This window comes from Chelon labrosus (genome assembly GCF_963514085.1).
Source record: "Chelon labrosus genome assembly, chromosome: 22".
Lineage (NCBI taxonomy): Eukaryota > Metazoa > Chordata > Actinopteri > Mugiliformes > Mugilidae > Chelon > Chelon labrosus.
In genome coordinates this window covers 9,109,798-9,135,383 of record NC_140355.1, presented here as the reverse complement: position 1 = coordinate 9,135,383, position 25,586 = coordinate 9,109,798, and the positions used below count along the sequence as shown (strand labels likewise).

The following is a 25,586-nucleotide window of genomic DNA, read 5'->3' as shown; positions in this document are numbered from 1 at the left end:
TGGACATGGGCCTTCTGAGGGTGTCCTGTGGTGTCTGGAAACAGGATGTTGTTTGCGGGGGCCCTTGGGTCCTATGGGTTGAGAGGTCCCCTCTGTGTCATTGTTATGGGGTCGGGGTGCCTGGTCTGGTCTAGGTGGGTGGTGCATGTCTAAGTAACATCCACACAAGTACCACGTCCAAAAGTTTCCCAGCAACATTGCGTTGTCACAAGATGGTCAAAGTTATCAACTTCACCTGTCAGTGGTCATAATGTTATGCCTGATCGGTGTATGTTCAGCTAGTCAGTATCTCTTGCTGGAGCATGTTGTTGGATTTCTGCTAATGTGAGAGTTTAAAGATCTTCCCAAACCATGGCACGAGCCCAGACCTGGACGATTACATCAACAGTTTCAACGTAGCCAAGAGAAGCGAGTCCACGAGGGATGGAACAGCTGACTGTGCCGTCAAGAAATGGTAAACATTGCATCCCTCGAGGTTGCTGCTAGCTAACATACTGCTGTTCACAAATATCAAAACCGACAGTTAAAATCTCACCTACAGGTCTCTCTGAAGAGTAGAGAGAATGAGTCCAAACACTTTTTCATCCACATTCATTTAGACTTCTAATTTTTTTTTTTGTTTGTTTGTTTTGTTACATCAAGTTATTCACCGTGCTGTTTTTTTCTTATTCCTTCAAGTTGATTGGCAGTTGTCAGACCAGCTAATGGGCGCACTATCGCCACCTACTGGACTGGAGTGTAGCACAGTAGATGCAGAGCAACCTGCTGCACCTTCGTTTCCATCTGCTTCCCTGTTATTGAGTGTGTGCAAATTTGAGATTAGAGAGAGGAATACCCCTGAAGTTTCCCCGTAAACATGTGACATGATTTCCTTTTGGGTAGAATTTCAAAACTGTAGACTGAGAGAATCTTTTTACCGTTATTGTTGGTGCATTTTGATTGAGCCATTTGCATGATTTTTTTTTAATTCTTTTACCTCATAGCAATTTTTTTCTCGTTCTAAATAAAGAGAGAATCGAGAAGGGGTTTTACCAGTCTGTTGTGGCCAGCACCCTTTTCTCTGCTGTGGTCTGCTGGGGGAGCAGCATTGCAGCCAGTGACACCAGCAGACTGAACAAACTGATCAGGAAGGCTCAATCCGTCATTGAGTGCAGGCAGGAAACTTTTGAAGTGGTGGTGGAGATGAGGACACTAAACAAAGTGTTATCAATCATGGATAACCCTGACCACCCTCTCCACCATGTGGCAGACAGACAAAGGAGCACCTTCTCCAAGAGACTCAGACAACTTCATTGTCTCAAGGAACACTACAGTAAATCCTTCCTGCCTCGAGCCACCAGTCTGTACAACTCCTCATCTGTATTGTACATATAGGTTTTTGTTTTTATTGTTTTAGTTTTTTGTTATACATTATGTATGGATCTATCTATCTGTTTGACTAATGTTGATAGCTTGTGATCTTAGTCACATTAAAATAGTTGTAAGTTAGTTACTGTTACTGAGTAACTGACTACTGTTCATAATGTGTATTATAAATAGTCTGCTGATAATCAGACTAAACTGTATTTAGTATTATTTTATTATAATCAGTGTCAGTGCACATGTAGTTCATAGCTTCTGCACATTTTCTTCCTCACTTTCTATTACCAGGTTTTGCACATTCCCCAAAGAATATAACTTTAGCCCAAATCAGAGGAGATCAATCTTTACGCAGAAGGAAGAAAAAAACTCTTCAATGCGTGGGAACATTAAATCCGTGTGAATCCTGTTTAAACCACTGACTTCTTCAGTGAAAACCATGAATAAACAAACAATAAGCCGTATGTTGCTGAAAGGACCCACAGTCAAACTAACTGGCCCATTTGTTATATTTAGCATCATTTGTGCATATATTATATAATGTTTCCAAATAATCCGCAATGGAGCTGGTACATATTACAATACTGTGGAAGGATATGTGACAAAGCCTCCATAAGTTGTAGGTGTTAAACAATTATACAGTATATGTAATCTCTTCTATCCTGTTGTGGACAACAAAGAACAAATAATCAAAGGATTAGTAGGAATGAACACTATTTGTGCTTTCCAGTGACCAAAAAGGTCTAGGTGGATCAGTGTTCCTTTTGTTATGGGTTAGGGTTGGCACGAGCCTCATCTCAAACCATCCACCACTTTACTGAAGAGGATCAGTCCTTTTCTTTCAGGAGTCCTGTAGAAAATTAGTGTTAAGTCTTGAATGTATACATCTTGAGTTCCCCATTTCCTCAAGTGTCCCTGTCATCTTAAAAATCCATAGAAATGTGCAGAACTTGGTTATTGTTCCACCGATGTGGAGTCTATGTTTGCTTAGAGTTGATTTATAAAAACAACATTCCAGTGATTATTTGCAGTGAAGAGGAAAGAAGCAAAATGGAGGAAAGGATGGCGTACAATAAAAGATTCCACCCCACTATTTTGCAAGCAGATGGCACACGCGCAACCCTGCTGAAGCGCTCAATCACTTCACTTCAGGAAGTATTTTGCTCTGCTGCAGACACAATGTGCATATAATGGGACACAAGTCTTACTTGTTGAAAGCACGCAGCACATTATGATGGATGTGCTTATTTTGACACCCAGTCCCCATTCAATTTCTGATATGAATGCCATGCTCTAGACACTTTGGAAGAAAATCTGTCCCTATTTGCATGTTTGTACGTGTGACAGCGTGACAACGAGGATTAAAATGCGACTGTAAGTGAATCATTTAATCCCTGTCTTAGGAACAGCTGGTTGTAAAGAAAGCTGAAACTCGACTCCTGTTTGTCTCTTTACCTTCCTCATATCCTCCACCAGAAACATAGATTTTAAGAGGGAGAGGTGAAGACACAAGCAGAGGAAATACATAGAGAGAGAGAGACAGAGAGAGAGAGAGAGAGAGAGAGAGAGAGAGAGAGAGAGAGAGAGAGAGAGAGAGGCTAGACAAAGAAGGAAACATACAACAATCAGCCAAAAGATTAAAACCACAGACGGTTGAAGTGAATAATAACTCTGATTATCTTGTTCCAGTGGTACCTGACAATGTATATTATATATTAGGCATCAACTGAACAGTCAGTTCTTAAAGTTGATGTGTTGAAAGCAGGAAAAATGGGGACTGTGCGACTTTGACAAGGTCAGAGTAAGTACAAAACACCAAGACTTGTAGGGTTTTCCCAGTACGCAGTGGTTAGTGCATACCAAAAGTCATCCATGGAAGGACAGTCGTTGACCTAGCAGCAGGGTCATTGACGCCCAAGGTTTAATGACGTACGTGGGGACTGAGGGCTGGCCCATGTGATCTGATTACTATTGCAGAAGAGCTACCGTAGCACAACTTGATAAAAACCTTAACGCTGAGTATAATAGAAATGTGTCCGCTTAATGCATATAGGGCTTCACAGCTCCAGGCATATCAGAGAGCACATACTAACCTCATCCACTGCTGAAAGGGCACATGGGAATCAAAACTGCACCATGAAAAATGGAAGAATATGTCTTGAATTTGATAAATCACTCATTGTTTAACAGCCATTGCACAGCAATTTTCTTGTCAGAAACATATGGAATCATTGTCACATGTGGATTGTAGAATCTCTTTCACCCATCAAGATATGACAAGATGTCATAAGAAACCAGGAACATGGTAGTACACATAATAATGCTTGTGTAATATTCAATGTTTGTTCAAAGTACTAGACACTCAATCCATTCTCCAACGGCTTTTAAAGTTTAAAGCTGTAGGAGGGAATGCATACTTAAGGATGTACTTATGCACTGACCTTGTACACACTTCACAAAGTCAGTGCTGCTATGTGTTCATGATTCAACATCCATTGGACAGCAAGGTCCGTGTGGAGTGTTTACCTGCGGGATGTACTATGAGGAAGAAAGCAAACCACCGGAGGTAAAGTGATCCATAGGCCAATGTTCTGCTGGTATACCTTGGGTCCTGGCCTTCTCATGAGCGTTAAATAGACGCAGAAGCTACGCCAACAGTGCAGAACATACGCAGACCCTGTGCAGTCCTTAGTGCCGTAGCTGACGTGCACCTCCCCCAGAAATGTAACTACGCGCCGCTGTGATTGGTCCGCTTGGTAGTAGCATGTTTCCGCTTTAGTATTTTTGGCTGCTTCTCCATCTCCGCAATTTTGGAAGTGATTGTTTTGGATGGAACACATTGAGCGAAAGGTTAACTGAGGAGGTTCAGAGATGTCTTGGCCAAAATTTTGGCGAAATGTCTGCGAAAGTCAGCACTGTTGAAAGTGAAGCTGGGACTAGACAAAACAAAAATGAACCGGACTGGAAAAAAGGCACAGTGCCAACTAGCGTTTGGGAGACATTTTTACAGGGGGATCCAGACCGACAAACGCACAAGTATAAATGGCTCACACTGGCATTGGCTACGTGCGTAAGTTACAGCGTCTATGTCGAGTGTTTAATGTATGCTGCCATGCTGCAAAAACTGTTCAGGAATGGTTTTAGGGACATCACAATGTGGTTAATGACTTGTCATCCACATTCACCAAATCTGAATCCAGTCATCATCGGTGGGATGTGTCAGGAAAACAAGTATGATCCATTGAGGCCCAATCTCCCAAATTAAATGATGCAAAGAATCTGCTGCTAACATCTTGATACCACAGGACATCTTCACTATGTCCTTCTTCTTCCTTCTTCTTCTGGAGTATGCGCCTAGTTTCGGCGGCTTGAGTGGGAGCTACACAGTAATAGCCAGGTGGTGTTTGTTGTTGAGTGGGAGACCAAAAAAAAAATAGTAATAGTAATAGCAGTACCACATGCTCATTGGAAAAAGTGATGCGGAAAGGTAAAAAGAAACAGAAACGATGAGAGAAAGAATAGAAGAAGGTGCACCAAGAATTGGAAAACATGAAGTTCTGAGGGAGAGAGAACAACCCTTTCCCTCCAGAAACAAATAAAGGTTTTAGGGAGGACATCAGGTTAGAGCAGCAAGTTTTCATGCTCTGTGATAGGCTAGTTCACATTCCCTCACCAAATCTGACTCATCAGTTTTTTTTGATGGTGTGGTTTTACAATCACTTCTGATGATGCATGCCCAGAAGAACTAGGTCAAAACACAGAAATCTTGCTAATTCTAATGTTGGTCAGAATGATGTAAACAATGGTTTATATAATGATTTGAAAAACATTTCTTTTCAGGGTGTGTGGTAACCTCTTTGCTAAGACCATTAATCTCTGGTTTGTAGCAGGATCTTGTCTGCCAAGGGCAAAATGTGCTTAATATCTGCCAGCAGCAACTTACCCTGATTCTGAGAGGCCAGAACGGCACACCAGTGCCATCCCCGTGGATATTTAAATCCTATAAGCTCTGCATTTACTCATCGTGAGCACATTTCAGTAAGAAGTTGTATTAATGGCAGCCCTAAACTACAGTGCACAAATTAACCTGCACGTGATAGCAGGAGACAGAGGATATTTCAAGCTGGTGAAGCCAAAGCCACAGGAGAAAAGCTACTACTAAAACTTATGTAACTACTGTGTGCGTGTGTGCAATGCTGCACAAAAAGTAGGAAAAAAATCTAGTTATCAGACCATTGGGATAGGAGGGGAAGCAAAGAAGGAAGATGACTTAAAAATGGCAGCAAGCGATTAAAGATAAACAAACTGATGGAGCCAATTAGAATGGCCCCATGTAACTGGAGCTTCATTTAAAAGACATACATTTCAGCAGATCCACGGAGGGGGAAAAGCTCCCAAACCTTCTTTGAAGTTCTTCTCTCTGTGGGTGGTAATGTGGCATGACACTGAGCCAAAGCCCAACAGACACAAGGACTGAATGAAGCTTGGTCAGTGTCCTTTGATAGGGAGGATAAAAGAGAAGGCCCGAAAGTTGCACACACCCACACACACAGAGGAACTTGATAGCTCTTAGCTATCACAGGCTCAGACTTCAACTTGTTCGTTTCTGCGCGCTAACCCGCATCTGTCTGTGTTGATCTGTGTGCATTTCGGAATGCGCAAATGTCTGTGTGCGACGTTAGATGCCAGTTGTTGCATGTATTTGAAAATCAATCCATTTTTATGTGACCGAAAGTCTTTATTATCTGAGAAGAATTATGTTATCTCCAGTCACAGCTTGGTCGGGACTGCAGCGATGGTAGAGGTGAGTTGGGGATAGGTTTAAATCTCTGAATCCAACGTAACATCATCCGTCAGAAAGCTCAAACTACATAGCAACGAAAAGCTTTATCTATTTTCCTCTCAGAAACACGTGGAATCAGTGTCACATGTAGATTGTAGAATCTCTTCCACGCCTCAGGGTATGGAAAGATGTCACAAGAAACCAAGAACATAATAATGTTTGCTCAAGGTTACCTTTTCTAACAGCATTTTAAAGTTAAAGTTGTAGGAGGGAACGCATACTTAAGTATGTATTTATGGACTGACCTTGTACACACTTCATAAAGCCATGAAATGGCTGCTATGTGTTACTATAGTGATCCTCACAAAGACGTTTCTCTAGCTTTAGCAGAGGAATGTTGGCAGCTGGCATGACTACAGTAGGTGTGCACGTGCAGAAACACACACAGAACAAGTACGCCTGGACGTGTGTGGGTGCGCGCCGGTGTGTGTGTGTGTTTGACTCTATTCTTAAACGCCTAAAAGAGCACAGCCCTATTCTTAACATTAACCCAAATGCAGAAATAAGCCAGGCCGCAGTTCACACAGTCAGATAAACTGTAATTCACACAATCAAGAGTGCCACTTGAAATTCTGCAGACGGTTAGTGCCTCATTACATTCACTCGATAGGAAGTTGAGTATCAACATTGGACTAGAGAAAGCAGTTCTAATTGCTAAAGATGGTTGGATGGAGATGCAGCTTATCCACGCCACCCACTCAATCTCTCTTGGTCTACTTGTAATTCTCTTCATTTCACTTGGACCTTCAGAGAAATTGGATCATGAACACATAACACTCTTGAAGTTGGCCCCAAAGACAATACGCAATCATCTTCTTCCAGTCTCGCTCACTTTTTTTTTTCAATCATCTGCTCCACTTGTTAAGAAATGACAACTCCTATGTAGAAACAAACCATGAGATCACCAGTGTGGTGGCAACTAACACACACACACGCACACACAATCATGCACACAGACATTTTATAGCGACACACAAACAAGAAGAAACTGACAAGCACACACACAAAACCACATTTATTATAATTCTGCCAATTTCTGCAAGCAGTTTGAGAGTAGCTTTGTTGGTGCTTTTGGGTTTTCTTGATCATGCCATTAAAGCAGTCTATTGGCAGTTCAGCTGGCAGGGCTATAGATTATTTTAGGTTCTTGCATCCGAGCCAGCACAACACCAGAAACCACTGTAATTACAAGATCCAGGCGGCCCTTTGAATAGCAACGGCAACCAAGAACCTTGATCTGGTTGAAGACAAGAAGGAAGGCGGGGCCCCCGGAGTTAAAATAGAACTGTCCACATGGAGTTGATTTGAGGTTTTCTATATGGGGAGCCGTGGAGTGGGCCTGCACAAGTAATGAAGTCAGCTCGCGTCAATAGAAAGAGACCATCGCGTGCGGCTCTGTCATGGAAAACAGCACTCTCTTGTCCGCAGTATTAAATCTATTACTACTGTAAAATCAAACAAAAATAGACAGATCTACAAACGGACACTTTTCTTTGGAAAATAAACGCAAATTGCAAACTGCTTGCAGCTTAGGCTCGTGGAATCACAGAAGTATTGCCCTCAAACAAGTTCAGTCATTTTACGACGGCACAAAATCACACAGCATTGGCAAGAGCAAATGCTGTATGCAGCTCTCAAATGCACATCCTCAAAGCCCTGGAGGCTGGTTTTGCTGCGCTCTTTGGTAAAATCTTCCAGTAAAATATCCCTTAACTGTTGAATTCTTCCATTTTCTGCTGGAGTGAACAGAGCAAAGTGTTTTGATGTGGTTGTGTGGTCAGCGTGGAATTTTAGAAAAAGAAGAATCTTAATTTACACAGAATATGTAGAAAAATAAATCAGCTATCCCCACAGTCAAGTCAACATTGAGTAGTTGATAGATTTAGACGTCTGTCTGTCTGATTAGTTGAATCTGAAATGATCAAAGTCTATGTGTGTGAGACTGGCAGCAGAGAGGGATTCACCGCTTTAACCAGACCAGAACTGTTTTCATTTTAATCAACAAGCCCTCCAGTCAACAACATCAAGATTCAAGCATGACTTCATTCAAATTTATCAAGTGTTGTCACTGGCCGAATACATCATGCAGAAGCTGCCACACTTTACTCCCACACCGCCACGCCACAGCACGGCAGCAGCCAGTAAAGTGCAAGGTTAAGATCCTTGTTGAATTGGGCTCAATGGATATTATAAACTCTGACAGTCTCCTCGGAAGCTCGAAAGTCCCGGGGGAACTTTTACACTTAGCAAAGCTGCGATGACAGATCGGATAGGGGCAAAGTGAAGGACTGGTTGATTTCCACAGTGTCTCCCTCTTCCCGAAAAGCTGAGAATGTGCCACATATTACACACTGAGCTGTCACTGGTGGTCTCTGTCAGTCATCACACAATGATGAATTCTATCCTCCTGTGTGGTAATCCCACGCTTGACATCATGTGGAAAGCGTCCTTGTCCTTGGTATAAGTGCGAGTGCTACAAACAGAAAGGTCACACAGCATCATGAAAGTGGAACAAAGGCGCTAAAGGTGTCTCAATAGTCCAGTGTAATGCTGCAATAAAGACAATTAACAACCAGTTTGTGCCACAGCTGTTAAAGACAGTTACTGTCTACTGTATGCTTTCTTTTCTTGACCAGTTCTAGATGATATCAGTGCACCAGTCCTTCACTGTCTCCAGTCTTTTATTTAAGTCCCCTGTATGCCTGGGCCTCTAGGTGCAATCAGAAGAACCATGATGTGCCGGCACAAAGAAAGACCCCTATCTGGCTTTGAGGAGGAAAATTGAAGGAAAGAGACTGAAAGACCGAGGGTACATAATATGATACTGGTGAAACGTACCCTCATGAGAGGCAAAGGCAGAGCTAACGAGGGGTGGTGGCAGCGGTGCCGGGCAGGCTTGTTGCATGAGAATTCAGTATTATGAGGTCGAGCAGGGAAAGAGAAGAGGGAGTGGGTGGAGGAGGGTGGCGTCTACCAGACTTTTTTCTTTTTTTTTTTTTTCGTTTCTGCTCAGTGGACAGGACCAGATGGTATTCTCATTGAAGACATTATGAAGTAAAATGAGATTTAAATGCAGACTGGCAGGGAGTGGTTGTCCCATCAGACACAAAGCACACACTCGTTTGTTTTTTACGTGTTGCAACACAGTAAAAACAAATGACGTGAATAAAATTTTATGCACCGAAAAAGATTAAATGCAACAAAGACATTTTCAAGTTTCTTTAATGTAGTAATTAAGGCGCTTTTATCGGTGGGTGACTTCACTCTATGTTAAGACAGCTGCTGTGACAAGTACACTACTATCCCTGGAACTCAGTCACTCTGTACTAGAGCGGAAAACAGCCAACAGGAGTAAAATGATATCATGAGCAGAAAACATAGTGTGGATTACATTGTAGCAGTTGTGTAGCCGTTCGCTCAAATGCTGAAATTGCAAATTGGTGCTCTGCAGTGATGTGCTGGGCTAGATAGCAGCTAAGCTGGAAACTGGATGCCTCAGAGCTGTGCTTTAAGTTGTGGCGCAGTTAATTACGGCCACTGTGTACAGTAGTTACAGAAGGAGATGGATACAGTCAGCGCTCAAGCTCAACTAAAAGCCAAGTGATGGCTCTGAAGTGTAATGGGACCTTGGAGCAGCAGAGCTGGAGATCAGGACACGGTTCTGTGGGTAGATAGCTGTGTTTGTGAACCAAGTCCCAGATGTGTAGCAGTTATTTACACAACTGGGCTGAGATGCAAGAAGCTCCTCAAACCCTCAACAACCAATTATCCACCTGTTCTCCACAGCTGAGAGCAACTGCATCAATATAAGAGAAATCCCACTTAAAAGTCAATCAGCCAGTCACATGGGAGAAGGGGGCTCATATGTACGCCTGCCTGTCTGACTCCTGTGATCCTTCTAACAACAAATCTGTCTCCGCTTTGTTTAGAAGGCCAATTATCACATTCATATAACGCTGTCGCTGACTCTAAGGTAGGGACACTGAAAGTCCTTTAATCAATCAACTGAGAGAAAATTGTCATCTTTTCAAGCTAAGATTTTATTTATTATTATTAGTCTGTGTTTTATGTGATGGAGAATGAAATATTTGGAAGGTTCGCCATGCTAATTGGAAAAAGAGAGACATTTGAAGATGTTACCTTGAGTTCTGAGAAATTCTGAGATGGACATTTCTTCAGTATTTCTCCTGACACTTCATAGACAAAACAACTGATTAATCAAGAAAGTAGTTGGATGACTAATCAATGAGGAAAATAACGCCTCACAGCATGGTTCTGGGTTCGAACCCCTTGCCGTGCTCCGACTTCCTCCAGTCCAAAGATATGCTTGTTAGGTTAATCCGTCCTTCTACACTGGATAGATTGTTTGTCTTTCTGTGTCAGTCCTGGGATAGACTGGCAACCTATCCCACCATCAAATCCTTTTTAAAACTTTGTCTCATAACATATTCTACGATGAAAGCTGTATATGACAAAACCATTTCAGAGTACCTTTTACCACTGATACTATTCATCACAAAAGTTAAGATTTATTCAGTGTAAACACAATTAGGAAAGATGCTGCATGCTGTATTCAAACATTAATGAACTTAATAACACTGAGTATGATTAAATGTCAATGGCCTGTATTATTTATCTGCAAAAGACAACTTACACTCACTTAAAGCATAAGGTTAATGGAAGTGTACACCGATCAGGCATAACATTATGACCACCTTCCTAATATTGTGTAGGTCTCCTTTGGGTCTCCAAAACAGTTATGACTCATCAGTGAACGGACATAGGTCTTCTGAGGGTGTCCTGTGGTGTCTGGCCACAGAATGCTGTTAGTGGGGGCCTTTGGGTGCTAAGGGTTGAGAGGCCCCCTCTGTGTCATTGTTATGGATCATCCCACAGATACTTGATCAGTTTGGGATCTAGTGAACTTGGAGGCCAGGTCAACACCTTCTGCTGTTTTTGTCAAAAGTTTCCCAGAAGAACATTGTATTGTCATAAAAACTTGTAAGTGGACCGTAAAGAAGCATTGCGGTGTTAGCCATTAGTATCTGCTCTAGAGAATCTGTGTTGACTTCTTGTCTGAAACACAACAGATAAGGACACATCGACAACTCCCAGGCATTGACCATCAACCAACAGTGAGACAAAGCTCACTGTAATTGTCCGATTTCGGAAAATGTTGTTGGTCTGAGGTCAGATATTCTCTGCTGAGATGCTCGTTCATAGCAGCTGCTCTAGTAGACCATTCGTTTTTACATAGTGTACGCTTCTGACAATCTGTACTTTTTGATTCACATCTCATTTTCATTATACCGGGAAGCGGGAACATAGCGGCAACATGTCGAGGCACAAAACAACTTATTCCGGCAACCATTTGACACCATTGATTGCGTTGTTGCAGCCATAATGAGAACAGTGGTGAGCTCCAATTTTTGGATCTAGTTGTAGAGCATGAAATGTTGGAAAGTCAACTTAAACACGAATGATAAGGAGGACTCAACAGCAAGTAAGGATCTTCTCAACAGAATTAAAAAGAGGCAAGTTTTATATATGGTGAGAACAGAACTTGATGATGTGTAAGAGGCCAGGGGTTTGCTCAGACATTCAAAGCTACTGTAGCTTGATTAGGGATGAGACAGGACAGACAGCTTGAAGGACAGCTTTCCCAACTACAGACCACCCATATCCAAGCAACCAACACACTGAACTTCAAGTGCAAGAAAAATATTGAAGCACATTTCTTGATGAAAAATAATCTAAACGCTGCAACTGGTACTGGTACCCAAGTGATCCTCTCAGAGCAATAAAGTCCAACCCAACACCTTATGAAGGTATTCCTCAAATCTGTGGAATGAAAGAGAAATTCACATCTGCGGGTTTGTGTATTTAAAGACCAAGGAGACGAACGGCTGTCACCAGGAAATATGCGGAGCCGGTTCAGCACCACAGACACCTATGTCTTTGATTAGAGAAATGAAGCTCAATCTTCTGCAAAGCCAAAACAAGACAAACAAGACAGAAGATGGCAGAGACAGATGCAACGAGACCCAAGTTGGATGAATGGCATGTAACACGAATCCATCAAAGCTTCGAGTTGTCACATTAGCTGAGACAATGTGGAGATAAGCAGCGCTACAGCCTAACGAGACAATGTAAAGAATAAATTAGAATGTCATCCCAAGAATGACTAATTAACAGATACTACCACTCATTAAACTTCAAATATAACGCAGGAAGTGAAAATTGCTCTTGTACAGATAATTTAAGCATCCACACACCAAATAAATACATATAGTAATGTACTATCTGCTATGCTCCATACTTTTATGTCAATCATCACAACATATAACCTCTAAAAACTAAAAAATTAGCTCAATTAGATGTTAATATACTGTTCTACTAATGGTCAGAAATGATAAGATATGATCAAGAACCTTGTGTGAGAGCAGTGAAATTATTTTATTGGCTCGGCAGGATGTGCTGCTCCATCACATCCCTGTCTTAAACCCTGCTCATTGCTCAGACTTGGCGTCAGGTGACATATTGGAGAGGTCATTTAGAGGCATGACCGAGAAAAGGGAATTAACGTCTTGTGGCTTATAGGTTGTCATTGTGCTGGAAGTGAGCCCCGTTTGCCATTCCTCAGCGCAGGATATGCACTATGTCAGCATGCGGTGCAGAAGGTCGATATTCTGCCAAGGCAAATACATTTACATTTATTTATTGGAAGCCATCGGGGACTGACTCCAGCGCTGGAGAACAGACTTTTCATATTACACGCAGCTTACAACGCGATGCTGCTGCGAGGTGTTGGAGCTCAGATCAAATGGTGAGGACGGCGTTCGGCTCCATCCAAAAGTGGACTTAAGAGTTGGCTAAAAACGCTCCGCTATATTCCATGCTCGCTGTAACAAAACTTCCCACCCCCTCGTCTCCAAAAGTGGTGGCAAAACTTCATACCCCCGTGCAAAAAAAAAAAAAAAAAAAGATGGAAAACTTACCACCCCCATGTCCAGCTGCTCGGTAGTCGGAGAAGGAGCCGCTCCAGTCAGAGGTAAAAAACACAATATCGGCAGCAGCAGCAGCATCTCAGGAGAAATATTCCTCGTCCACTTGTGAAGAAGCGCAGAAACCATGATGCCCTATGACAGGCTGATCCTGCAGGGCTCAGACATCGACCCCGACGGCCGCATCCACTGGACAAATAAGTCTACCTCACTGTTGAGCGCAAACACATAAAACACATTAAAGCCGGTAGCGGCTGGAGCGTTTCTGGATTCACAAGTTATCACCTAAGAGGCAGCAATCAGAGGAAAGTAATTGCGGATTCTTGGCTTATAATATCGAGTCCGTCAGATGATTATATCCCAGCAGCGTGACGCGCGAGGTCCGCTCCTCATCGCGCAGTCTCCAGCAGTGGGAAATGAAAGCAGCTGCGTGAGGTTTTGTCCCGAGCAGGAGAAGAGACCGCTCGTTGACGCACACAGCGAGAGTGCATGTGCGTTTGGCCCAAAGCACTGGGGGGAAGGAGGGAGGGAGGGACTGAGGGAGGGTAGGTTGGAAAGAGGAGGGGGAGTTCGGCGCCTTTCACAGCCCACTTTGACACTACTGAATCCATGACGCGCGCACCCGTGCGTAATCTGAGAGTCTTGGAGGCTAGGGTTGAGACATAAAGTAGAGACTAATCACTACATGAATCATTTGTCAATGTTAAGTGGCTATAGCATGTTTAAGAACGAATCCCCTTTTGAAATATCTTTAATGGACCAAAATGATTTGATATGCCTTTTGAAAATATATATAATTTTTTTTTCTTAACCTCTACGCAGCATCAACAACTCCATGTTCTGCCAGTAGGGTCTGAAGATGTGAATCAACAAGGCATGGCCAGATTGCAGCCTTTAGGGGCCTTAGGGCAAAATTTATTTGTGGGCCCACCCTGGTGCATTGCAAGCTACCAGCCCCACCACCTCTCTGTGCATTGCACATGCATTCTGTCGCACTAAAAGCGATAAATAAAGTCAGGACTGTACACCCTGTGGGCAGTCACCTCTCACAATGCAGGGTTACACCAGGAACCACATCTCTTTCTTAAAAACACAACTTCCAAAGCACACATTTGTCAAGATGTAGCCTAATTCCACTATGACTAGAATAGTCATTTCTGACATCTCTGATTTACAATTTGAATGTCAGTGTTAAAAATGTAAATTTTTACACCTCAATCTGGCATGGTCGCAAGAATACAAAATTTATTGTATTTCAAAATTCTTCTCAAGTTTGGCAGCCTTTGTGCGTAATCTTGGGAATGCATTTCCTGAAATCGGAAAAGTGGAAATTTCCAAATAACAGTGCAGGGCTTAAGGGGTTAAATTTTTCAAAACATTATCATATTCTCATTGTGGATTTTTTATTTTTTTGTAAACTGCTCACACAGCAGTAATTAGTAAGGAGACTTAGTAAGTCAATTAGTAAGGAGATATTCAGTCTAAAACAACAATCATGCACATTCACAAGTTTAGTCAATCCACTTAGTTGTAATTGTCCCATTAGTCTGTAAGTAAGAGGGTTTTTTTTATTTTACACTACATTATTTTTAAATAAAGAATTCTTGCGTGAGGAAGCTTGTCCTTGTTAATAGTCTAATTAGTTTGTATTTGCCCTGGTCCAAGCTGAGATAAAGTTTAAAGAGCAAAGGGCATAAAGAAATGAAAAGACGCAATGGCAAGGGATGCAGAAAGACAGAGTGATTCATTTTTCACTCTCGAAACTCTGAACGCAGCCTCCAGTCAAGCGGCTGCCTTGGCTGCTCTTTCACTGCATCATCAGTGAGAAATCTCAAACTAGATCACAGCCAAAGGTCATTCAATTATTTTGTGTCCCAACCTCAATTAATCAGTATCATACATACAGTGCATCCTCTATCGTCTCCGTGGCCTTTAGGGGCACGTAAAAATGTCAGTCAAATCCATTTTTTCAGAAAGCAGGGAGAGATGCCGCTAATGATACAGAAGTAATATTAGCACTTAATGCAGAATTTGAGTCAGAATGAGGGCAGTCAGCATTCAAAGAGTTAAATATACACATGAGCAGAAGTTGGGTCACTGGATGAGGGACGCTGCACATGTCTCTAAAATGCAAAGCTGTTTTATTTTGCTCCCCTCATTATACTTCTATTTTCACCACATTTGAGGAAACATCAGAGGAAGCACAAAACAATTTGCAGAGCTCCACAGATAATTATTTTGTGAATCAGTGGTATCAGACGCCGCCTTTCTTTCAAAAAAGACTAATGTCCTTTTCTTTCTTTGTGTTGCATAATATTAAAATCCACCAGGTAATGAAGGTACATACTGTAATAACTGGCAACACTAAGTGCTACATACATATTTAGCCATTTACTAGATGAGTTCATGTAATAAAGACTGTGAATAGATATTTTTTTAAAGTGAACTGAATGACTTGTGTGTTTGAACCATAGACAGCATAAAGAAGTCCTCAAAGGTGAAGCCAAAGCAAGTAGAGCTCCCCCTGGTGACTGGCTGCAGTATAAGTCATAAGCTCCACTTCCTCTGTGTTAGTGGGTGGGACTTGGGCCAAACTGAAACACTTATACAAATACAAGTCAAATAAGTTTTTTCAAGGATGGTTTCTGTCATTTTAAGTAGTTAATATAAAGTTGATGCACGTTCAAGTGTCCATTTTTCGAATTTTCATTTTCGTTAGTTATTTGATGCGATAGGAACAGGATGTGACATCATGATGACTACAAGTTGCCATGCCAACCGCTACAGGAAATGGTCCGTAGGGCCATGAGAGTTGGATAAAATAAATAAATAAACAAGTACAGTGTATAATCCAACATTTCGTTGTAACTGGTGGAGGTAGAGCAGAGCGCAGTATTAATTAAAAAAAACGCTAGTGAGTCTCAAGGGAGTGTGGACGTGTCATCGATATCGCGGCTCCGCGTGCCTCCACTCTTGGATCGTACTGCACAGATTCAGGCTCCAAAGTTGCAAGATGCCCGTATCCCCGGGAAACTATCGGGGTCAGTTTGGCCAATGCAAGGAAGTGGGGACACGCTGTCCATATTTATATACAGTCCATGGTTTGAACTCCTTGTTCTTTCAGTCTAAGTTGCATGGACACATATCCTCAAATACTATTTGAGGATATGAGGACTCAAATAATTATTCAAGAGTTCAGCAGTCAGAGACATAAACAATTATATATTTTGCTAAGTTAGTGCTGCTTCTATTCCCACTCAGCCAGCCATGGTCATATAGCCACACCATAATAATTGTAGCATGTGTCTCACAGCGTGTCTGCTGGCAAAAAGAAACTTCGGTCATCCATTCAGTTTCATATTAACACAAGGTTAAAACATCCATTTACTCATCTCACGCTCCCATGCACATTTTACCTGAAGTGTTACACTGTAATGTCCCAGAGAAATTTAGTTCATTTTCTTGGTCAGATTGTGTAATTATAGGAAAACCCATTGCCCAGCCTGGACGTGGGATGAATTGAGTTTGTGTGCATGCAAGCTTTTGAGTATTTGAGGAAGGCGGTTGTGCTACGCCAGCTCAAGAGAAGCCTTTGCAACTTCTAAGGTAAAAAGATTATGTCATGTAGTGTCACTCAGGAGAGACGTGAATGTTTCTCCTGTGGCTTTGTGGGATGTCGTTTGATCACAACGGATACCACCCACCTAGACCAGATCAGGCACCCCCACCCCATAGCAATGACACTCCTTGATGGCAGCAGCCATCCCCAGCAGGATGCAGCCTGACACAGACACACACACAAAAATGGTTTAGGAACAACTAAAAAAACAAACAAAAAAATAATGAAAAGCTGTAAAAGGTGTTTGGTGGCCTCCAAATTCACTAGATCTCAAACTGATCATGTATTCGTGGGATGCACTGAAACAAACCTGATCCATTGGACCCAAAACATTGTGTTACCAGACACCACAGGACACCCTCAAAAGGTCCATTCTCTGATGAGACACAACTGTTTTGGAGGCACAAGGGAGACACAAAATTAGGAAGGTGGTCATAATGTTATGAATGATCTGTGTATACATATATTGGCTCAGAACGGAACCCATTCTCTTCCACATGCTATCCATTTTTTTTGAAAGAACGCACACTGGAAGGAAACTCAGAAATCTTAATTTCATCTGAACACTGTCCATTTTGCGTGTTTTTGTTTTGAGCAGGTCCTGCTTCTCCATTCACAGCCACCAGCTATAGGAGTGGAGAAAACAAGATTTTGTCCTTTGTCTGACTCTTAAAATCTGTTTATGTGGTGTTTAACACATCCTTTCTACCAGCCCGAAGGTACAGTACCATGCATAAAGAGTATACAAACTTAAATTCGCTAAATGCAAATATACACACCGCTGGCAAGGTTGAATGTATTAAGCCATTTTTACACTGTCCATGTGCAAAAGCTTTACTGTAAATAATGTTTCCGACAACATTTGTCTAGTTTGGAGGGATTGTCAATATCACTCTGGAAAGTGGAATCAATACTGATAACACAATTGCAGTTAATCAATCTTACACGGTGTGTATGTGTGTCCTGCCCTCAAACGCATCTCGTACCATTTCCACATCTTTCTCTCTCCTTTCTCCTCCGTCTCTTCAGCACAATCTTGCTGTCACACACTCTCAGACTTTGATGTATAGTTCTTGTAAGTCCACGAGAGCTTGGGGCGGCCCACCATAAAATCTACAATGAGAATACATGAGGGCTCTCCCTCTGACTTTCTCAGTCCTTTATGCACACTTCCTGTGAGTTGACTTCGCTTCAGGACATAATCCATAATTCATATGATTGTGTCTTTTAAAATGAGTAGAAGAAGAAGCCCAGAAAAGTCCAAAAGAAACAAACATTAAAAAAAAAAGGTTCCGGTTGCCCAGACCATTTGTAAGCTTGCTATGCAATTTTGTACAACATTTACGGTTTCCTCAGGATACTGGTATAGTTGGAGACGTTTGTAGAGTCCTTTTTTTTCTTTTTATATTTACTTTGTTAAATGGACTTTAACCCAACTGTTCCTTAATGAATGTAGTCACTTTGGTGATCACTAGAAGGGCTTTCCAATTTTACATTAATAGCTTTCTTTACCCTGGAAGTGTAAACTGGAACAGCCTTCTCTAAACTGGGAAAGTGGACTGAGACACCACTTATCAGCCACTTACAGTACAACACAGTCTTAGCATGTCTCCCCGAAAGGTTACAGCCCCCATTCATGTCTTGAGTCTGGAGTTTTTAGATAATATTGGGTTGCTAAAGAACCACTAATTGTGAAAAAGAGGATTAGAGAGAAGAGAAAGCCAATGATGTCAAGAAATGATGAGTGGTGAAACGTCTCTCTCTAAACTAAACTCTAAAAAGCCCAGCGGCCTTTGTTCCAGCTTTCTTTTTACACATAGCATGACCCTGGGTGACTGAGAATCTTTGCAGACGTAGCAAAAGTTGTGCAGACACTTTATGAAAAGATTATCCACAGGTTTCTCGAAGACTGGTTTTGAAGCTCAGTGTGGTGGCTCTGGACGTCACCATCTTGCCGTCTTGAGTTCAACCTACTCCCGCCTAATTCAGAAATGGTCAGTTAGATACAATGTGGAGCTGAGGTTATGCCGAAACAGCCAGCCACCACCTGTCGTCAAAGCAGCCAGCCTCAAGTGGACATTTGAGGAACTGCAGGATTTGGCACTTCCTGTATAATTTTTGGCTGTTTTGACCGCTGGCTTGATTGGTCTATTCTTATTTCAAGTATATTTTCAAATAATTCAACAATATTAACAGTTAAGAATTTCTCAACAAAAGCAAGATTACATTTCAAATATTCAGATGCCACTGATTGTACAACAGATGCTGAATGTTGTGTACTGTAAAGTTACATCTCTAAACTGATCTTGACTACGAATACATCCACACTGTGGGAGTTGCTGCTGCTCCTTGTTATAAGGTCAGTTAGGATGTCATGGATGAAACTAGATGCAAGAAAAGTGGATACAATAAAACTTTAGCTTCTCTGAAGCAAAGGATTTGTGTTTTATTCGTGCTTGCGGGATACTTGCTTCATCTCCAATCCTCGTGCTTGACCTCTGCGCTTAGCTGTTTTCTTATGTCCTTTTTTCAATATTGTGTGTGGAAAAATACACAGTGAACCAAATTCTTTGGATGATAGATGAATGGATGAATCTTTATTGTCACTATAACAAAAAAGAACTATCAATCTGTAAAGCTACAATTTTCTGTTAGAAACCCTTAATTCAAATGTATTATTTGTTATTATCACTGCTGGTTAAGGTGTAGCTAGGTTCAAACTGCTTTGTCCTGGCTTGTTGTTTCTATAACACTGGATCTTATGATTTACTGGCACGTTTTTATGTTAAATCTTCAGCGTGATTAGAAACAGCTGTCAGTGGAGTCAAACATTTTCCTCTGAAGTGTCGGGGATTAGAAGAATAAAGCAGCATCAAATTTGCCCTTAAGAACAGCACTTGAGTAAATGTTACTTTACACTGCTAGTGACGGCAGGGAATGGATCGGCATGTTTTGAATGAGGCAGATAGTTCTCGGTAGAGTAAGAGTTCAGAATTAAATGAAAAACTGATTCATCTGTTCTCAAAGGCGAATTCAAATGTTGAATCACACTTCATTCTGCCCTATTTTTTGATTGAATTGCCGAATAAACACACTAAATAAATAAATAAATAAATAAAAACAGTCTAAACCTACTGGCGAGAGGGGATGATTAATGAGGAGTGGCAGCGTGAGAGCAGACAGAAATCGCTCGTCCTGGATATTTTCTGTCACTTGCCGACCCGAGTCTAGTTATGAGGAGGACCCCTGCAAGTGTCAGGGTGTATGCATTCAAACAAAACCCACACCCTCCACAATTTCACCAAGCTGCGCTCGAAACCGTTTATATAACTGTTGTCATCAACAGTCGTAAAAATCACTGGGTTCAGACGTGAAAAGTCAGGCGGTACGTCGATGTAAACTGATGGCTTTTTTGGAGTGTTTCAATACAAAGAAGAGGCACTTGAGAATGTGGAGCACTGTACTCCTATTAGCATAAAAACATAGCAGCGTCCATTAAAATAGGTTTTACAGAGATGCTTTCACAACAAATAGTTTGTTTCAGACAATGCCCTTAAATCTATCTATCTATCTATCTATCTATCTATCTATCTATCTATTAAAGGCTGGGGACTCCCTTAATCATCTTCATTTAGTTAATGGCCAAATTAATTGAATGAGGGACCCCGTAGTGAGTTTATAGCATTATAATTAATATAATAACACTAATTCATTATTCCTCGCAACTTGCAATTCATATAAAAGAACAGAAGAGGTTCCAGTTGTGCCCCTATGACATTCGTGTTTAATTCATGGATCCTTCCAGCTGGTGATTTTAGACAAGCTGCAACACCCTCTGCGGTTCCGTATAGTATGTGTGAAACGCGTATTGATCTCAAGCTGTATTTGTGATAAGTGGCAATAGTGTGATTAGATCCCTGATTAAATCCCTTACGACCAGCTGCAGCGCGGCATAATGAAATCTGATTGTCCGGGCTGAAAGAGGGCAGCGTGCAGACAAACTACATTACGGCTGTAAAAAAAGATGAATGTCAGGAGGTTCGACGTGTCCCGTCTCCTTCTCCTTTGTTCCCACAAGTGCAAAATAAACAATGTGTATTGGATGGCGAAATGAGAAAGGCCAAGAGGTTGTGCACGTAATACGCATGCACCTTCCCCTTCTTCCGTCTATGTTGATCAGCCTGGAGAGCAATCCTGATGATTCCTGCTGCCCAGAGGCTTGGCGAGTGGTGTCCTAGATTGGAAGTGGTTCTCTGAAACTATGCCTGGGGCTCATCTACACCTACCCTGAGGTAATCTTTTTTACCTCAGCCTCTGTGTCCATGCAGCTGCATATCACGGCAACACACACAGCATAAAAAAAAAAAAAAAAACTGTTTAGATCTTTCTACATGTAAATATTCATGTTTGTCTCAAGGGTCAGAACACGACTCTGATTTGTATGTTTAACTTTGAAGTAAGGGCTGCTCTGTACCACTGATGTTCCTTCCTTCTTCTAGGGCACGCTCTTTTTCTCCAATGTTAATAAGTGTCATCACAGGAAAGGCTGGTTTGTGTTGCCTGGTGTCTCTCAGTTCAATGGGGCTGCGACCCTGACAAATATAAAAGAGCTGCACCGCAAGGTTTGCAGCTGAGCAATGCATCTGCTGTCTTCCTTTTTCCCCTCTTCACTACACCTTTCAGGTCCTCGTCACACATCTCTCAAGGATAACACCTGCCAGACTGCGAATCTGCATTTGCCCATGTATCAAGCAGTTGCTGTGGTAGCTGCTGCTGCTGTCTGAACACCGACACAGTGAAACATTTGATGAACAAATCTCAGAACATGTGGGAAAAAAATACATGCTTTTTCTTTTCTTTTTTTTTGTTCATAATGTGTTTTGTATTATTTGTCCTCTCGTCTTCTATTCATATTCATAATACAGACATTATTCATTCCCAGATTTTAAACTCAAACTCTCTATTGTGTGTGGGTTTTTTTTTACCAGTGCACTCACTACTCTGAGCAGTCATGTGCCCTACTCAAGGAATAGTTTCTGGGGGGTTATGTGCCTTGCTCAAAGGCACTTCAGTTATAGACGTTGATGGGAAATTGCTGTGTACACACTCCACCCATGCACATTTTCTTCCAGTCAGTCCCATGACTCAAACCGGTAACCCTACGGTCCCAAGCCTGCTTCTCTAATCACCCAGAGGCGGTCTACTTGCTGATTATTCATCTCAGTTTAATGCGTACACCAATGTACTTCCTATCACGCAGGCAGCATTTGGCCATGGAGGCATCTTATGAGTGTAATTCAAAGGTTTGATAGAAATAAGTAAATGGGTAAAAAAAAAAAATAATAATAAATCCTTTTGGTTGCACAACAATTAGACCACAGTTTCCTGTTAATCCAGCTGAGGCTCCTCTGCAGAGTACCGAAAGACCTGAGAGTCTGCCAAGATATGACGTAATTCTCACAATACTATATTTCTTGCCTGGACACTTTCATCAGTCTGTTGAGAGAGCAATGCATGAAAATGATGTAAAAAGATATTCAACGAGTATGGGAACCCATTTAACACTGGTTAAACTAAAATCCCTGTGTCTAACCTTCCCTACCTTAACAGTGTTTGAGGTCTGAATTAATAGCACCAGTAGCTAATTCTGGCCCCAATGTGAGAGAGCAAATGTAATATTTCTTAAGAGAATATGCTAAACTGAAGTCAGTCAGGAAGGTAATTATGATGATGAATTGCGTAGACTAATAGCTACTGAAAGGCATTTTAAAACCTGAAAGTTTGCCAGATTTAAGAACCAGACTCTTGCTTTTTTCTCAGTGTTTGTAGTTAGGTTAGAGGACTGCACGCACGTCTCCAAGGAAACAGGCAAATGCAGTGCGACCAGTCAAAAAATTGGCGATACTTACTCTTGTTTGCTTTTAAAGTCCTGTGCATTGTTCTATTGCTCTTGAACATCAAAAATGTTGGGAATTAAAACGAAACATGCTCACAGATCGACCTTCATAATATCAGCTGACACTGCAGCAAAATAAAGTTAATCAAGGTGCTCCTGTAAGGATTTTTAAGTAGTTTAGTATATGTGGTTTGGGATTTCATTTTTGAATCTTGAAATGCTAGTTCTACTTTGGATCCAGAAACCAAACACAGTTAACTTAGTGTTCCTCAAACTTAAGCGAGAATCTGTTGACATTAAGTCACAAGTTATTCTTAGTGACATTGCTACTGATGTGAACTAATTGTGTAGATAAAGATAAGAAGGCCCAACATATGACCATGAGGAGCCCCACGACTAATAGTCCATCCCATTCAGGAGGTAGCGAACCAGTGATCTCCGGACTTTTATGCAATAAACCGAGTTAATGGCTGTTACATTCATCATTAATGACATTCCCTAAATCTTTAATTTGAGCAATAATAATTGTGGTTATGCACTGCAACTGTGGCTGCATTAGCGCAGGTGGATCTGGTTCATTAAGTTCTAACCATAATAGTTATGATTATTTGTTTTCACAAATCACACTGTGCATTAATGACCCTGTCAGCCAATCAAGAATGAGCGTGCTAAACATGCTCATTAAGGATGTTGAACTCCACCTGAACTCACCCTCTGCAGCTGCAGAGATGACTTATCTCCCCCCTTAACATAATTAAAATGATATATCCACAAAGACCGTGCACCAAGTCAAAAATTAGAGAATGAGTTGTTTTTACCCACTTAGTCAAGTTCAACCATTAATCTGCAAGTGATGCAGCTATAATATATCTTAAACATCCTGAGAAAAAGTATAAAAACACAGAAAATAAGTTGCTTCTAAAGACCCGATGCAGAAAAACATCATAAAACAATGAAATCCTCTTTCAAAATATGTAACCCACAGGCTAACAATGTACAGTTTCAACTTTAAAACCACGGTGCGGGATACGAGAGGCGTAACATGCGCTGACCTGCACCTACACTACACGAATGACGATGACAAATAAAAGGCAGTTAGTGACTCATTCTTCAGTAATTACATGATGGCAGTTTCAGCTGGCTCCCGGCTCACTGCAGATAACAAGGTATTAGAGATGATGAAAGGCCCAAGAGTTTGTAAGAAGAACTCATGCATAAGAGTCTACGTCCGACTGCCAGAGTTGAGCAGAGGCATTAATTGGGTGTAAACGTCAGGGAAAGGCATGGTACAGGGGGAGATGACATTAAAGTGATTATCATAGCTATAGCTTTGGTGAAAATGAACTAGTTCTTAATGAATAATACAGCTGGGCTTTTTCACCTTTAAGGCAAACAACTATGTCAATATAATAGTCATTGATTCTTTTTTCTTTAATCCTACATATTGGCATTTGTGAAATGCTTTCTCAAGGTTACTTGGTTACTGAGTTACTTAGCTGATTTGATCAGAGTGGCTCTTTTCAGAGCAATAAACTAAGCAGTAAACATTCATCCCTGATCCCATAACCGGCCTTTTGACCTTTTTCCTGGTTACTTATTAATAACAACGTAGTTCAGATGACTTTGCTCTGCTCTGAGCTTTAAAAATGTCCAATATTTGTCTTTGATTCCTGTGTTAAAATTACATTAATTCAATCAAACCTCACTGCATTCTGTACTGAATAAGAGGCAGCAGCAATCCCCAGCAGGACAATGCTGCCTTCCTCACTACAAAAACTGCTTAAAAACAACTCAAAACACGAAACCCTAACCCTAACCCTAAATAGTCCAAGTTATTGACTCGGCTTCCAAACTCCCCATACCCTTATCTCTGATAATTACAGTCGCTCACCAGATATCCAAGCACTTTTGCTTTTGGGGTACTGTGACCAATTATGTCCACCTACTGTCTCTGGCAAAAAAGCAACTGCCGACTGATGAATTGTGCATCAAACAAGCTAGATTTATTATTAGCTACAACTCGAGCATCACCGTTGTTTGACGTTTTGCAAGTCAACTGACCAGTTGTTAGCTCGCATTTAAGCAGCTCATTTATTTCTATACAAATCTTTGAGATCGCCACTTTAAACAAATTCAAACTTCAACTCATAACATTCTACGCAACTGTGTTTGACCTCCTCCCTCACAGAGTCACTCTCTAAGTGACTGTGAACAGTACTGAGCTTCAGATGTGGACAATGTGTTAAATGAAGGAGGCGTATTTATTTTTGCAGTCAGGTACAGCAGATTCAGCCTGCAGTTGTTAAAATAAGCCGGGTTTGGTTGGTCCCGCTGATTGGTCCCACAGCCACAGTGAAACGTATCTCTCTCTCTGTTCGTTTGTTTTCTTTGGTGCCAACTGATGACCCCCTGATCAGGTTTGTGACTAGGGCTTGTACGACATCAGTGGTTCCTTTTGTCTGCTTCCTTGTTTGATCTGGTTCACTACTCATGGACTTCTTCTACACCATTGTCAAGTATTTCATCCTACCTAACTGTATATTTATCCAGTTTTAGTCATGCCATTTCATCCTGAGCCAGTACTTTCTGTCATATTGTATCTGGACCCTCAGTATATGGTCTCCATTACCTCAAAACCAGACAGTGTTTTTTTTTTAATTTCACAATTTTTTAGTCTTAGTATATTTTAACAATGTTGTCTTTTATTCCTACAAACCGTACATTACTTCTTATCCCTGTACATTGGGTGTATGAAATCAATCATATCACATGTCTTTAAGTTCTAATTTGTAGGCTATGTTAGTCAGTGGAAAAAGACCTGAGAGAAATCAAACCTATTATTCAGCTATAGCTCCTTTATGCAGT

General features: G+C 41.4%; 1 protein-coding gene across 1 annotated transcript in view; it reads right to left on the bottom strand.

Annotated features, from left to right (window-relative positions):
• The window catches only part of LOC311507937 (matrix metalloproteinase-17-like), an 81,179-nt gene extending 67,535 nt beyond the window's left edge, over window positions 1-13,644 (bottom strand). The window contains exon 1 of the mRNA XM_084572482.1: window positions 13,201-13,644. Within this exon, the coding sequence (XP_084428608.1) occupies window positions 13,201-13,335 (135 nt within the window). The 5' untranslated portion in view covers window positions 13,336-13,644. The remainder of the gene's footprint in view (window positions 1-13,200) is intronic.
• Window positions 13,645-25,586: the final 11,942 nt, after the last annotated feature.